Below are 16,566 nucleotides of genomic sequence, written 5' to 3'. Positions count from 1 at the left end.
TTCAAGACCAGACTGGCCAAAATGGTGAAACTCCGTGTCTACTAAAAATACAAAAATTAGCTGGACGTGGTGGTTAGCGCCTGTAATCCCAGCTACTTGGGAGGCTGAGGCAGGAGAATTGTCTGAACCTGGAAGGTGAAGGTTGCAGTGAGCCCAGATGGCACCACTGCACTCCAGCCTGGGCAATAGAGTGAGATTACATCTAAAAAAAAAAAAAAAAAAGATTTATATTATACTTTGGTTTGCCTTTTCTTTGATAGATATGTTGGGTAGAAGTATTTTAAATAGCAGCAGTGTATCACATTAGCAAATACAGACACCATAAACTCTGATGATAAAGATGTGGGCAAGCAGATTCTTTTTTTTGAGACAGCCTCTCACTGTCACTCAGGCTGGAGTACAGTGGCGTGATCTCCACTCACTGCAGCCTCCACCTCCCGGGTTCAAGTGATTCTTATAACTCAGCCTCCCAAGTAGCTGAGATTACAGGCGTGCACCGCCACACCCAGCTAATTTTTGTACTTTTAGTAGAGATGAGGTTCTGCCATGTTGGCCAGGCTGGTGTTGAGCTCCTGACCTCAAGTGATCTGCCCATCTTGATCTCCCAAAGTGCTGGGACTATAGGCATGAGCAACTGTGCCCAGTCTGGGCAGATTCTTAAAAGATAACTTCCTGGCTGTATCTTGAATATTTCTAAATCTAAATCTTCAGTCCTTCTAACTCTGAAATCCTTCTACATTTTACCCTCAAGGGGGAAGCATAAGTGTACTAAATAATCATTAAAAGTAATAATAAGAGGCAAGATAAGTCATTTTAATGAGAAGTTAAATACCACTATGTACTGGAATGTTAATCATCATGTCAGCCTTCAGTAAATAAGATTTATAGAAACACACCATTTTCTGTGACTCTGAAGCTACTGAAGTAGATGGTATCCCAGGAAATACTATGTTGCTCTCTTCTCTTAATGATGCCCTCTTCCTTTCACTTTTGCCAAAGAATCCAGTATCAACCTGAAAGCCTCTATATACCTCTCTTTCCAGCCTTCTTATAAAAGTTCTCTGCTTGTGAGTGGCAACCATAAGTAGATAATACACATGACCAGTTATCCTGAGTTGCAAGTAAATGTTCTCTGTAAAGGGATGGAATATTGTGTTTCGTTCTACTGATATTTCCATAAGCTCCAGTTTAATGTTGAGAATCTGTTTTCAAAATTTGCAGTCATATCTGCTTGAATGTAAGATGGGACTCAACAAAGGCAACACAACTGACTTTGTATGTCCCCTAAAGGGAGGCTATAGATCTCCAAGAGATATACTTAAATGGTGGAGAAACTGATTTCATTTGTTCTGTTTCTCAAAAGTTATTTCTTAAAATCTGAGTCAGTGTTTAATTTTGCTTTTAATTCTTGCTTGAAGAAACAAACATCAGGATGCTAAACTCAGTCCTTGCTGCTGCTGCCTCATTGACTAAGCTGGCCCAGGCACAGCATGTCACCTTGGTGTACCTTTCCCAGTTTATTATGTTAGGATGGCAGAAATCATCTTCCTTAAAATGAGGATGTGAAAGGCACTTATTAAACTTAAGTAAAGTAATTTCTAATTTACTGAAAGAGAAACTGGGACAGAAAAAAGTTACAGTGATATTTACTAAGGCAGGTAATGTTAGAAAATGCTATTTAACATATATCTATAATCGATTTAAAAGCACTTTATAATTCACACTGCACTGCCTATGTTGTTGCCAAAATGAACATTACTATAATTTACCTGCCAAAGCACACAGTTGAGTGTACACTAAAATAAAACCATAGTTCTGTTGATCACCCTTCTTCCCTGAAGCTTGCTTTTTGCCAGGCTCTTATTTCACTCGAATCTCAGATCTCCTGTAACTCTCTGACTCTCCCTTCTCACATCTTTTAAATTATTCCATCTCCACACTGCAGTCAGCCTTGAAGGTGAACTTCTTAGACTTCTACTCATGCTATACTTTTTTCCATTGAAAATGTATCCAGTCTTAAATTTTAAATTAATTCATGTCTATAGATAGCCCCCTAATCTGTCTCACACCCTGACCTCCTGGAACTCTAATCTCATATCTTCAGTTGCTTAGTGGGCATTTCTGCTATGTTTTTGTCACTTGCCAACACTTTAGATCATTGGACGTTTCCATTTGCATGTCCTGTTTTCACTATAACTTCAGACTCTGCAACACACAGACATGCAGATGGAAACAGCTCATCACCACAGTCTGTCTCTCTTCTGGCCTTTTTAGGTGCTTGCTAGTGCTGCTACCATTGATTGTGTGCATTCCCCCTTTGATAGCCTTTGCTTTCATCCTTCTGTGCCACCACTACTCTATACAAGCCCTCATTCTTTTTTTTTTTTTTTTTTTTGAGATGGAGTCTCACTCTGTTACCCAGGCTAGAGTGTAGTGGCTTGATCTCGGCTCACTGCAACCTCCACCTTCTGGGTTCAAGCCATTCTCCTGCCTCAGCCTCTCAAGTAGCTGCAATTACAGGTGTGCACCACCACGACCAGCTAATTTTTGTATTTTTAGTAGAGATGGGGTTTCACCATGTTGGCTAGGCTGGTCTCAAACTCCTGACCTCAGTCCACCCACCTCGGCCTCCCAAAGCACTGGGGTTACAGGCGTGAGCCACTGCGCCCAGCCCCCTCATTCTAAAATACCAGCCATGGTGCTCTGTAAGATCCTTCAACATTTCTTTCACTTCTACTTACATTTCTAAGTCTCATTTCTCTCCACTACCACCACCTCCCACCTGATATCTCAGCCAACCTGAACTTTCTTCACTTTACTTACCATGCTGTCTGGGAGACCTGAGCTCCTTCCTAGCTAGTATATGTGATTATGTTTCTAAGAGTTACATCATGATGTCCAGTTTTGGTCACCCAGTTCAAACTCTTGTGATGCTTAAGTCCCTTCTACGAGAGGTGGTTCTGTGTCCCCCAAAAAGTCAAGTGCAAGAAGTCCTATATCTCTCAAGATAACATATTCCATTAGTGGAGGGCTCTGTCTAGCAAAAGTTCTTTTCTACCCTTTGGACTTGAATCTACCCCTGGGAGCCAAAGAGAAAAATCTAAATCCCCTTTTCAGAAACCAACTTTCAGATTTTTAAAAAACTGCTCATAACACTTCCATTGCTACTGCTCATCTCCTTTTCACTTGGTAATTAGTCAGTGCTCCCCTGAACATCACCAGATTGTTAATGGTTGGCCCATGTGTCTGACTCATCTGCTCACAAAGTCATCTGGCCCATGGGGAATTACTTCCATTGTTCTCTTTCATGCCATTCTACTTCTCTGAGCCTCAGATTTTCATCAGTAAAATGGAAAGAAGGTTTCTTAATTCAAGATGGGCTTCAGGGATCCATGAATACCTGAAACTGTGCACAGCATTTTGTGTCAGAAGCACACATGAGTTTTGCGGGAGAGCATCTATAGACTTTATCACATTCTCCAAATGGGGTCCATGAGTCACACACAAAAAGACAAAAACCACTGGACTAAATGATCTCTCACGTCCCTCCCAGCTCTAACATTCTGTAAGTCAAAGGTCCTAAGACACACGACATTTTCTTATTCCCTCAAGAGGGAGTTAAAGATCAGCTATTTCTATGCCTGTTATTCAGTGACAATGAAGAGATAAAAATCTGACAAACTCCTAGACACCATGCAACACCAACTGAAAAGGTGAGAGCTAAATCTTTTTTGTCTCATAAGGTAATATTTTCCTCTCACTGGAAATGATCCAACAGAAGTGGAATTATCATCTCTCCATGATAGTATGTAAGGAATTTTTAAAATTACGTAAAGATGCCTATAATCACAGCACTTTGGGAGGCCAAGGCAAGAGGATTGCTTGAGCCCGGGAGTTTGAGACAAGCCCAGGAGTTCAAGATATAGTGAGACCCCGTCTCTACAAAAAAAATTTAAAAACTAGCCAGTGTGGTGGCTTATACCTGTAGTCCCAGCTACTAGGGAGGTGGGAAGATCACTTGAGCTAGGGAGGTTAAGGCTGCAATAAGCTACATTACACTATTGCACTCCAGCCTGGAAGACAGAAAGAGACCCTGACTCAAAAAAAAAAAAAAAAAAAAATTATGTGAGGAGCTGGTCTCTGAGATCTCTTCTGAGTCTCTGTTCATGCATGCTTCTCCCTCTGCCTGAAGTAACCTCTCAGTTTACTCCTCTCTCATTCTTCATATGTAGCATTTTTCTCCCCCTGTTTAATTAGTGAGTGCCTCCCACATCCTCCCATAGCTCTGTGTAGTTACCTCTCCTTTAGCACTCATCACATCTAGAACTCACTATTGGCAGGAACGTATGGGTCTGATTCCCCAACTCGATTGTCAGTTTCTTGAGAACAGGGACTGTATGTTATGTACCTCCACATCTCTAGTACCTTAGAATGTTTGGTATATAGTAAGCATTCAATAAATAAATGTTCAGTAAATTCCCCTACAAAGGGTCTAAAACCTTACATAAGCCATTGATCACTGTAGACCTTAGTTTCCCCAGCTGTCAAATGGAAGGGTTGGACCAAATCCTCTCTTAGGTCTCTTTCAGTTCTTATACTGTGACTCTCTATAAGTGTACAACTTTAACTTGTTTGTCTTGCTCAAGGCAGCAAACACATTATATACCACTTATCCTCACAACGCTCTTTGACACTTATATATTCATTTGGTTTTCCAACTCCCTGAATATTGGTCATGAGAAAATCATCATTTGACAGATTATAACAGTCTGTGTTCTGATTTTAAAAAGAAAGACCAGAGCAAAGGGGCTGACCACTGTCTGTACTTGAACACGAAACCATGATTCTGTAAACTTTTTAGACTCACACTGTTTACAAGTCTTATCCCTGCCAGATTTAGAGAATATTGGGAAGGGCTGGGTACGGTGGCTCACGCCTGTAATCCCAGCACTTTGGGAGGCCGAGGCGGGCGGATCAAGAGGTCAGAATATCGAGACCATCCTGGCTAACACAATGAAACCCTGTCTCTACTAAAAATACAAAAAATTAGCCAGGTATGGTGGCAGGCACCTGTAGTCCCAGCTACTCAGGAGGCTGAGGTAGGAGAATGGCATGAACCTGGGAGGCGTAGCTTGCAGTGAGCCGAGATCGCGCCACTGCACTCCAGCCTGGGCAACAGAGGGAGACTCCATCTCAAAAAAAAAAAAAGAATATTGGGAAGAACAACTACAGGTAAATACCCTGTTTCTTGTTTGGAAGATATAAGGAAGCTTAGCCAAATAGTTGATGTTAATTTGTCTCTAGGAACCAAAAACATACCCATAAGAAATGGAAGCCCAATTGAATAATGTGGATTTTAGATATTACAAATATAGATAAATATTAAAAAGTAGACATGACAGCTGTCCTCAATCTCATTTTATAAATGCAGAGATGGGCACAAAAAGATTAGCCTGCCTGAAGTCACACAGCTAGTAAGGAAGAGAGATGGCACATGGATCTAAGTCTCAAGGCCAAGCTACCTACCATTACTTGGTTCAGGGGAATCCTCCTACCAGCCAAGCCCATGCTGGAGGCTAGCAACCATCTGATTGAATAACCATCTGGCTCATTCAGTCATGCCACTGTTGATCCCATTCGTTGTTAAGAGAGTGGTGCCAAGCCACCATTATCAATTCTATAATGTAATTCAATAACACTCTTCCTATTAGTCTCAAAACTAACAGAACAGAGCACACCAATATTCTCCTAAATCCTTGAGAAAGTTACAAATATCGATTGGTCCCTAGTCTACACCAGGACAAGTAATTAGAATGGCAGCATTTAGGCAAAGCTGGGTTAAATCAATACAACTGGACACACTAACTAGACTTCTCTTTTCTGTAGAAGCATTTTAATCACATCTCTCAGACCTCACTAGGTCTTGTATTCATGGCAATGGAAACCTGAATATTCATGGGATGGGAAAGAGCCTGCCTGTTTCTGCAGTGTCTGATAGAATTAATTTCTTCGTGTCAAAAGTGGGCAAACAGAACTCTCTTGTGGGTCGCAGTATTTAGAAGGCACATAGTGGGGTAGAAAAAATATCAACTTCCATAACTCCAACTATGCAGGGCCAGAGTCAAGAGTTTGCCATATTGCACAAACAGATACATCCACTCCTGAGATGCTGAAGCCATCGTACATTCAAGTCATTTAAGTTACTGCCCTTGATCAGCTTTTGTTAAAATGTGTTAAATTTTCTGATCACTCAGCTTCTTTTTAGCCCTTTTCTTGCCAGATTTTCATCCAGGCTAGTAATTTGTAAAAATTTCTATCTGTGGGTCTTAGATTTGGTTTTAGGGGGCTTTGGGGAGTATCTCTGCCCCACAATGGCCCTCGTGCAATGTGAAGCAGCGTTGTGTCCTGTAAATCTTTTATTCCTGGGTAGACAGCCCCAGTCCCATCAGCTGAGAGTCTGGAAACCCCTCTTCGCCCTGTGGACCTGAAACAGATGTCGTCAAAGATTTAATCCCCAGTTGACTTTCTCACTTTCTTATCCTGAAGAGCTACAAAAATTGCTCTAAAAGAGACAGTACAAACCAGACTAAATTAGCAGCCCATTAGAAGCTATCGTCTACCCAATTTCTCTTCACATAGTAGGGAAAAGAGAGAGAGAAAGGTGGGACTATTTTATCCACTAATATTCTGCCATGTTAATAATTTTCCTGCAGAAATGTTGCTTGCTGTGTCATAGAACTTTAAAAAATTTTTCATATCAACTAGAATAATATTGGTTCTTTTTCTGATTTTTTTCTAAGCTTTACAAGTAAAATAGATCTTTATAACATAGCGTACCTTCATGATTAAATTTTGTTTTTGTTTTGTTTTGTTTTGTTTTTTTGAGACAGAGTCTCGCTCTGTCACCCAGCCTGGAGTGCAGTGGCACAATCTCGGCTCACTGCAAGCTCCACCTCCCAGGTTCACGCCATTCTCCTGCCTCAGCCTCCTGAGTAGCTGGGACTACAGGCGCCCGCCACCATGACCGGTTAATTTTTTGTATTTTTAGTAGAGACGGGGTTTCACCGTGTTAGCCAAGATGGTCTCACTCTCCTGACCTCATGATCCATCCGCCTCAGCCTCCCAAAGTGCTAGGATTACAGGCGTGAGCCACCATGCCCAGCCCTGATTAAAGATCTTTGACATTTCTTTATAACTTAAGAAAAAAACATTTAAATTTCAGGACAATTATTGAATCTAAGAGCTAAGGACTAAACACTACATTGAAAGCTAGTTATGGCTGAGTGCAGTGGCTCACACCTGTAATCCCAGCCCTTTGAGAGGCTGAGGTGGGAGGATCACTTGAGGCCAGGAGTTGAAGACAAGCCTGGGCAACATAGGGAGACCTTGTCTCTACAAAATATTTTCTTTTAAATTAGCCTAAAAGTTCAAGGTTACAGTGAGCTATGATTGTACCACTGCATTCCAGCCTAGGTGACAGAGTGAGACCCTGTCTCTAAAAATAAAAATAAAAAAGAAAGCTCATTTTAAAATACTGCTAATGATTAGTTTGAAGTGGCATCCCCAACTTCTTCATATGACCCAATTAATTTTTTAAATAATGGAAGAAGTTAGGTGAAATTTTTAAAAACAACTCTGTCATGGGGATGAATTTTACCAGGAGATAAAGCAGCTGAGTTCTATCTTGGCTCTGTCTGTAGTTTACCATGTAGCCTTGGGTAAGTCACTTACCTCTCTGCCTGTTTTCTTATCTACCAAATGAGGGTGTCACCCTCAATATACTGTGGTTTCTTCAAACTCTTACACTATGAGCACTGGTTCTGGACCTTTTCCCCAGGGAGACACATATGTGGGGTCACATTCAACTCTCAGAAGCTGAATTGTTTGTGGTGGTGTTGTTACTGCTGCTGCTTTAGTTTTAAGGCAGCAATATAGATAAAATAGGATATAGGTTACGCATAATTTCCAGTTTTAATCCCACTCCGTTTTTTCCCAATTGTTGTGGGAAGTCAGGGACCCCAAATGGAGGGACCTGCTGAAGCCGTGACAGAAGAACATAAATTGTGGAGATTTCATGGACATTTATCACTTCCCCAATTGATACTCATATAATTTCCTATGCCTGTCTTTAATCTTTTAATCCCGTCATCTTTGTAAGCTGAGGATATATTTCACCTCTGGATGCTGTGATGATTGCGTTAACTGCACAAATTGTTCTTAAAGCATGTGTGTTTGAACAATATGAAATCTGGGGCCGGGCGCGGTGGCTCAAGCCTGTAATCCCAGCACTTTGGGAGGCCGAGACGGGTGGATCACGAGGTCAGGAGATCAAGACCATCCTGGCTATCACGGTGAAACCCCGCCTCTACTAAAAAAAAATACAAAAATCTAGCCGGGCGAGGTGGCAGACGCCTGTAGTCCCAGCTACTCGGGAGGCTGAGGCAGGAGAATGGCGTAAACCCAGGAGGTGGAGCTTGCAGTGAGCTGAGATCCGGCCACTGCGCTCCAGCCTGTCCAGCCTGGGCGACAGAGCGAGACTCTGTCTCAGAAAAAAAAAAAAAAAAAAAAAGAAATCTGGGCACCTTAAGAACAGGATAGCAGTGATTTTCAGGGAACAAGGGAGATAACCTTAAAGTCTGGCTGCCTGGGAGCCAGGCGGAACAGAGCCATATTTCTCTGATTACTGAAAACGGGTAAGAGAAATATCTCTGAATTCTTTCCCCAACAAGGAATATTAATAATTAACAGCCCTGGGAAAAGAATGCATTCCTGGGGAGACCGCTAAAATGGCTGCTCTGGGGGTGTCTGCCTTATGCAGTTGCAGATCAGGGATGAAACACACCCTGGCCTCCTGCAGCACCCCCAGACTTGCTAGGATTAGGAAATTCCAGCCTAGCAAATTCTAGTCAGACCAGTTCAAGGCTCTTGAATCCTGTTAAGATGTTTATCAATGACAATGGGTGCACAGTGGGACATGGAAGTTCATTAGTGATTCTAGTTTGGCCCTGACCTTCTGCCTTGTGATCTTTTGTTGCCCTTGAAGCATGTGATCTCTGTGACCCACACCCTATGCGTATACTACCTCCCCTTTGAAAATTGCTAATAAAAACTTGCTGGTTTTGTGGCTCAGGGGGCATCACAGAACCTGCCGACATGTGATGTCTCTCCCGGACACCCAGCTTTAAAATTCCTCTCTTTTGTACTCTTTTCCTTTATTTCTCAGACTGGCTGACACTTAGGGAAAATAGAAAAGAACCTACATTGAATTATTGGGGGTGGGTTCCCCCAATATCCAGTGATCACTGCTATTACATCAAGAACCACTGCTCTGAAGAACTTCACAGTTGTGAGCCATGTGCCACCTGGAAGATTTTTTTAATGTAAAATGCATCAATTAAAAAAATTAATTATATTTATAAGACCAGGGGCTAATTATTCATTCAGATGATTGCATTCTGTCTCCTAATTCTGCTTACTTAGTTCTACCAAAATGAAAAATCACCCCCCTGTATCCCCCCTCCAAAGCAATCTCCAGAAGTCAAAGCCCTCTTGCTTTCTGGATGTCCTGGCCACTTTAAAAGGCTGGATCCCCTGTTCCTCATGTGACTACCTTTGTTTAAAGGCCCAGAAAGGTCTGCAGTGGTAAGGTTTGCCCCAGGACTGGCTACAGAGAGGCTTCTTGGAATTGAATAAGGAGCTGTTTGGTTTCCTAAAAAGAAAGAGGAGACTGCTCAAATAACAAAGTCTAATTTATCACCTCAGAGTCCCCCTTAATGGCAGTGAGATCCATATAGGTGCCAACCCAGACAGACACCCACATGTGTCTGTCTAATGAGCCAATATCATTCCCTTAAAACAGCCCTGCTCATCGGTGCTGATAAAAAGCACAGCCCTTCCTCTGCCTTCCTGGAGCAAGGCTATTAAATCTATTAGCAGAACTTCAGCCACCCAGATGCTTCCACCTTGTTCTGAAAAGCAGCCTTGTCCCAGAGAGATCACACTGAAATGGCGCCTGCTCGCATCCATATGAATCTCAAGTTCTGAGATGACAGGCTGTCCAGCTGGCCTGTAGACCGCAGTCATTAGCAAGTGGCAAAGATGTCACAAAACCAGAGTCGAATAAAAACACCAGAGCTGTACAGGAGTTAGCACAACCCATCTGGCCATGTTCTTGGTAATAAGACTCAGTAGAAAACTGTTAGATAAGCAAGCTTGGATCCCAGATCAGGGGCTGCTCCATACAGGAGGAAAGAGCTTCAGAAGGGAAATTTAACAAGTTGACAAGGTTTTAAATCAAAGTGTAACCCAGGTATCTGTCAGCTGGGGCTTTCCAGTCCCTTGAGATCTAAATAAGCTTTGCTTCAAATGCCGTAGTCCATGGCAGTCTGGATTCTATGACTGCTTGGCAGCCTAGGGTCTCCACCTTGTCTCATGCTTCTGTGTCTGATCCTTAGCCCTGCACCTTGTCAGGCTGCCTATAAAGAAGGCATGCTCATGTGTGAGCAAGGTGGACCTTACAAAAAGTTGGTGTCAATGTGGAGAATCACATTTCATATTGTACGTTTCGTTCCACCTAGTGGTATAGTGAGCAGTCCATGTTAGACTTTCCTGTGCTCTTAAGCCTGGCTACTCAAGGTGTGGCCAGAGGGCCAGCAACACCTGGATCACCTGGGTGCTTGTTAGAAATGCAGAATCTTGAGTTCTCCCCAGCCTTTCTAAGTCAGAATCCATAATTACCAAGACACCAGGTGATTCAGCCCAATAAAGTGTGAGGAGCACAGAACTAAAGTCCTTTTCAGCTGGGTGTGGTGGCACATGCCTATAATCCCAACCCTTTGGGAGGCCAAAGCTGGGGGGATGGCTTGAGGCCAGGAGTTCAAAACCAGCTGGACAACAAAGTGAGACCGCCCCCCCCCCCGCAACCCCGCCCACTGATCTCTACAAAAAATTTAAAAATTATCCAGGTGTGGTGGCGCATGCTACTCAGGAGGCTGAGGTGGGAGGATCGCTTAAGCCGGGGAGTTCAAGGCTGCGGGGAGCTAAGAAGGCACCACTGCACATTGCACTCTAGCCTAGGTAAAAGACCCTGTCTTTAAAAAGATAAATAAATACAAAATATAACATTTCTTCCATCATAAATTAGGTCTTTGTTTTCCTGGCTGTCCCCTTCTGGGTAGAAGATTCCTTAGGGGAGGACCTGAAATCTGTGGTTGTCATTTCTGTATCTTCAATGCCCAGCAGAGACAGAGACTCAGAAATTGTGTTTTTCCTCCTGTCTTTGCCTTGGGAATCCCCACAAATTAACAGCAGTGGTCAAACAAATCCTGCCCCTAACTCAGCCCCTTTGTCCTTAGTTAGGGGCCTGGGCTACCTTTCTGAGCCACGTCAGACCCACCTGCCTCACCCTGCTACTCATCTTTAGATGGGCCGCTCCTCCCCAGCCCTTGTCTGTTCTCTTGCTACCCAAGGGTTCCAGCTTTGCCACCAGCTACTTATGTGTGACTTTTTGAAAATCTCCCTGCCTTCTGGGTCTCATCTGTAAAATGAGTGGATTTGACTCATTAGCTAGAGCTCTTAACGGCAGCATTTGCAACTCACAGGTGTGTTTTAATCACTGGCAAGGTACTTTGCAAGTGACTTTTTATATGATCATTAAGGTTTGCCAATGGGCTTTTTTAAATGAATAGAGCAGATTCAAGGTTATCCCTTTGACTGTCATTCTCAGTTGCATTCTGGTGTGCCTTCTGAAACAGGAGAAAAACGGGTGGTGGTACAGGTAGCTCCAGGGATCACACACAAGCTTGGGGCATACACACTGTTGGGAATGTGTTATGGTTCACATTCGGAAAAGTTGCCTAGTTATCTCTCATGTGTCTCAACAGCACAAAGACTGATCTATAAACTTTTCAGCTCTATCATCTGGGCTATAAGGCCTGGTGTAAAAGAGATGGTTTTTATTTTATCTGGAGAAAAGACTGCTCTTGGAAAATGTAAATTTCCAAATATCTGCTGTGATGTAGTAGCACCTCTTAAAATTTAAATCTCACACAGAGACACTTGAGCAGGTGATACTCTTTACATTTTTTCCTCTTCCTCTTTGACTTTGCTTCCAGAAAGCGAGAGGAAGAAAACAAACGAAAGGAGGCAGAACAGCAAAAAGGAAGGCGAAGCCCAGATTCCTGCAGACCCCAGGCCCTTCCCTGTCTGCCCAGCACCCAGGATGCACCCAGCAGGCAGAGCCGGGCCCCCAGCAAGCAGCCTCCTGCTGGCAACGTGGCCCAAGGCCCTGAGCCAAGAGACAGCAGAGGATCTCCAGGAGGGTCTCTAGGCAGAGCCCTCCAGAAGGAGCAGTCTGCTTCCTCAGATTTGCAGGGAACAAACTCCAGAAGGCCAAATGGTAGGTGTATTGCCTTTGTCATCTCCTGCTGGCCCACGGACTGTGGGCTTTTTTCTTTGGTGTATTTAGACCAATTACACTTAAGATAATTGTTATATTAGCACTTAGGACCACCACTTTATGATTTGTGTTCTACTTGTTTCCTCTGGTTCTCAGTTCTCTTTTTTTCCCTTCCTGTAGGTTACTTCAGCATTTTTAAGGATTCCATCTTGATTGATTTATGGTTGTTTTCTTTTCTTTTTTAGAGTGAAGCATGAAAACCTCACTTCCATTTATCTTGTCCACTTTTAAGTATCATTGCTTAGGTATCAGATGGTGTCATAAATTTTGTTTCAATCATGAGATACAATTTATAAAACTCACAAAGGAAATAACATTTTATGCACCCGTATTTCTGCTCTCCTGTTGTTTCTTCTTCCTTCCTGATGCTCTAAGATTCTTGTATCCTTTCCTTTCTGTATGAAGAGCTTTCTTTGGCCAATCTTTAAGGGTATGTCTGCTAGCAATACAAATTCTTTCAGTTTTCCTTTGTCTGAGAATGTTTTTATTTGATTCCTGAAGAATCATTAAGACAGATGTAGAATTCATGGTTGGCAGTTCTTTTCTTTTAGCACTTGAAAAACATTGTGCCATTTCCTTTTGACTTCCATGGTTTCAGATGAGAAATCCACTGTCCTTCAAATTGGTGTTTCTCAGCAACAGTCCTAGGTAATGTGTCATTTCTCTCTGGCTGCTTTCAAGATTTTAAAATTTATCTTAGCTTTCAGAAGTTTAATATGATGTGTCTTGGCATGGGGTTTTGCAGTTTATCCTATTTAGAGTTTACCTGTGTGTCACGGGTCCCCATGATCCACATCCCCAAGACTACCACCAGGTTTGGTGATGTTGGAGGATTTACTAGGGGGACTCAGCATATAGTTGTACTCCCAGTTAGGATTTATTATAGCAAAGGGACACAAAGCAAAATGAGCAAAGAGAAAAGGTGTATGGAGCAATGTCCAGAGGAAATTAGGCACGAGCTTCCAGTGGCTCTCTCCCAGTGGAGTCACACGCAACACGTTTAATTCCTTCTGCAATAAATTGTAACAACCAGTCAGACAAACTTTTGTTGACAAAGAAAGCTCACATGAACCTAGGACTCCAGGATTTTTATCTGGAGTCAGTCACGTAGATACGCTCTGCCTAGCATATGCCAAAATTCCAGACTCCCAGAAGGAAAAGTGTGCAGCACGAACCCTATTGTTTGCATGAAGCAATTTAAACACATTGAGCTACTCTTAGAAGTTAGAAAATGGTAGGAGCTTTCCCAAAATCTAAGTGCAAATGCCAACACAGTGGAAAAGGCAAATTATGTCTTCGTATTATTATGAAAATAGCCCTGACCTTATGGACTTTCTCAGAAGGGGGCTCTGCAACTTCATGATTACTGAATTCAGGGCTTGGACAGTTCAACCTGTTTCTTTGAACCTTAACTTCCTTAGCTATGAAGTGAGGGTATATTTTCTATACCGCAAGGTGTATGGATAGAAATAATTCATGTTGAGTACTTGCTACAGCCCATAACTCATCATAGGTTTTCAGTAACTATTATTATTGAGCCACACATTAATCTAGCCAAGAACAACTACAGAAAAGTATACATAAAATGATTACAGGCTGGGTGCAGTGACTCACACCTGTAATCCCAACACTTTGGGAGGCCGGGGCAGGCAGAGTACTTGAGGCCAGAAGTTCAAGACCAGCCTGGCCAACTTGGCGAAACTCCATCTCTACTAAAAATATAAAAATTAGCCAGGCATGGTGGTATATACAACTCAGGAGGCTGAAGCACAAGAATTGCTTGAATCTGAGAGGCGTTAGTTGCATTGGGCTGAGATTGTGTCACTGCACTCCAGCCTGGGCAACAGTGAGACTCTGTCTCAAAATATATATATATGTAAAATGACTATAAACATTTCTGGAACATAATTCCATAATCAACTTTACAGTGTAATCCTTAAGGATTGTATACTCATGATGCTTTGCTACATATTCATTCATTTATTCATCCAACCAGCTTTAATTAAGCTCCCATAATGTGACAGCCATGTTGAACTTCCTTGAGTTCTTTCTTAGCTTGGGGCCTTTGCAGATGCCACTCCCTCTACCTTATTTTTGAGATATCAGGGATAATGTTGCTTCTTCTGTTCAACCCTTATGTCCCCACTAAAGGAGGCTATAGTTTCCTGCTATATGCTCCCATACTTCTCCTATACTTCCCTCTTATAAAGATCATCACTTTTTACGGTTATTACTGGTTTACTTATCATTTTTTCCACTAAACTGCAAGATCTGTGAGAGCAGGGTTGCTTCCATTGTCTACTACGGCTGTATAACAAACCACACAAAGACAAAGTGACTTTGAACAATAACGATTTAATTTTTATGATTCTATTTTGGTTGGAAAGTTTCTTTACAGGCTTCATCTGGTCTCACTCATGTGTCTACATTCAGGTGAAGAGTCAGTGGAATTCCATGTCTAAGATATACTGACTTGAATGTCTAGCAATTGATGCAAGCTATCAGATGGGATTCTTGACTCTGTTTTACATGGTTTTCATCCTCCAGTAGACTAGACTGGCTTCCTTACATCGTGGTCTCAGGACAGCATTCTCAGAAAGCAAAGATAAAAGCCACAAGACCTCTTGAGAAATAGACTCTAGAATTTGCACACATCATATTGATCAAAGCAAGTTACGAGACCATCCCAGACCAAATGATGTGGAGAAATAGATTCCACCTTTGTGCATATGAAGATGGGAGGAATTTTTGGCTATTAAACAACCTGTCATAGTTCCTATTTGGTCACAGATTATTCACATTCCTCTCGCATGCAAGATATTCTTACCCCTTGATATGGATTGGCTCTGTGTCCCCATCCAAATCTCATGTTGAATTGCAATTCCCAGTGTTCGGGGAGGGACTTGGTGGGAGGTGATTGGATCATGGGGGTGGATTTCCCCCATGCCGTTTTCATGATAGTGAGTTCTCACAAGATCTGATGGTTTAAATGTGTGTGGCACTTACCCCCTCGCTCACGCTCTCTCCTGCTACCATGTGAAGAAGGTGCTTGCTTCCCCTTTGCCTTCCACCATGATTGTAGGTTTCCTGAGGCCTGCCAGTCATGATTCCTGTTAAGCCTGTGGAACTGTGAGTCGATTAAACCTCTTTTCTTTATAAATTACCCAGTCTCAGGTAGTTCTTTATAGCAGTGTAGGAATGGACTAATACATCCCTATCTCAGTGCCCCAAAATCTCAACCTGATTATCTCATCACACTTGAAGTCTAGGATTTTAAGACATGAATCAGATGTGGTTCAGGTTCACCAGCTGGGACTCTTTCTGATTCAGAGATCAATCAGCCAAAAAGATACATTATCAACACCACTCCCCAACACCCAACAAACAGTGGTGAGATAGGAACAGAATAACCACAGTAGACAAAAGGGGGTAGAATAGGAGGCACATAGCAGCCATTAATCCACAGCAATTCTGAAAGCCAGCTGGTCACATTTTACCAGGGCCCCTACTCTGAGGTAAATATTCCTTGATTAGGGTCTCATTTTACTCCTGGTGGCTTCCTATTCCATTGTTCTCAATGGCTCTTGGCTCTGCTACCTGAATTCTTGACTCTGCTCTCTGAGAAGTCCTTCCTTTTCCGAAGAAATGCCCCTGTTTGCAGCTGTGTAGCTTTCTCAGCCTGTCTCCTGACTATAGGATACTGGGGCCCCAGAGGCTTCTTTTTGATTTGAACTGTGTCACCAGTTCAAGCTTGTGGTACTCTCAATAATACGATTATCTAAAAAACTTCATGGGTTTCCTGTGAATCTGATTGGATTCATTTAATATTTCAAAAGCCACATCCATAATTTTTCAAATAAGCTTTTCTTTCATTTGAGTGGCTCAGATTTCTGTGGGAAAATGCCCTTGAGATTCTTAGGAATTCTTTTGTCGAGCTGAGAAGGCCTATTATATACCACCTTAAATATTTTTGAGTCTTAATAAAGGGTGTACAGCCATACTTTTTTTGTTTTGTTTTGTTTTGTTTTTGAGACAGGGTCTCACCCTGTCACCCAGGCTGGAGTGCAGTGATGCAATCACAGCTTACTGCAACTTCTGCCTCCCAGGCT

At 42.4% G+C, this 16,566-nt stretch overlaps 1 protein-coding gene across 11 annotated transcripts in view; it reads left to right on the top strand.

Annotated features, from left to right (window-relative positions):
* The window catches only part of INVS (inversin), a 206,253-nt gene that overhangs the window by 170,872 nt on the left and 18,815 nt on the right, over positions 1-16,566 (top strand). For all 11 annotated transcript variants that reach the window (XM_030919257.1, XM_010374135.2, XM_010374132.2 and 8 more), the window contains one exon: positions 12,114-12,397. In XM_030919257.1, the coding sequence (XP_030775117.1) occupies positions 12,114-12,397 (284 nt within the window). The remainder of the gene's footprint in view (positions 1-12,113; positions 12,398-16,566) is intronic.

The sequence above is a fragment of the Rhinopithecus roxellana genome, chromosome 16 (assembly GCF_007565055.1).
Source record: "Rhinopithecus roxellana isolate Shanxi Qingling chromosome 16, ASM756505v1, whole genome shotgun sequence".
Classification (NCBI taxonomy): domain Eukaryota; kingdom Metazoa; phylum Chordata; class Mammalia; order Primates; family Cercopithecidae; genus Rhinopithecus; species Rhinopithecus roxellana.
Note: the sequence above shows the minus strand (reverse complement) of the source record. Positions and strands in the feature narration are given on the sequence as shown.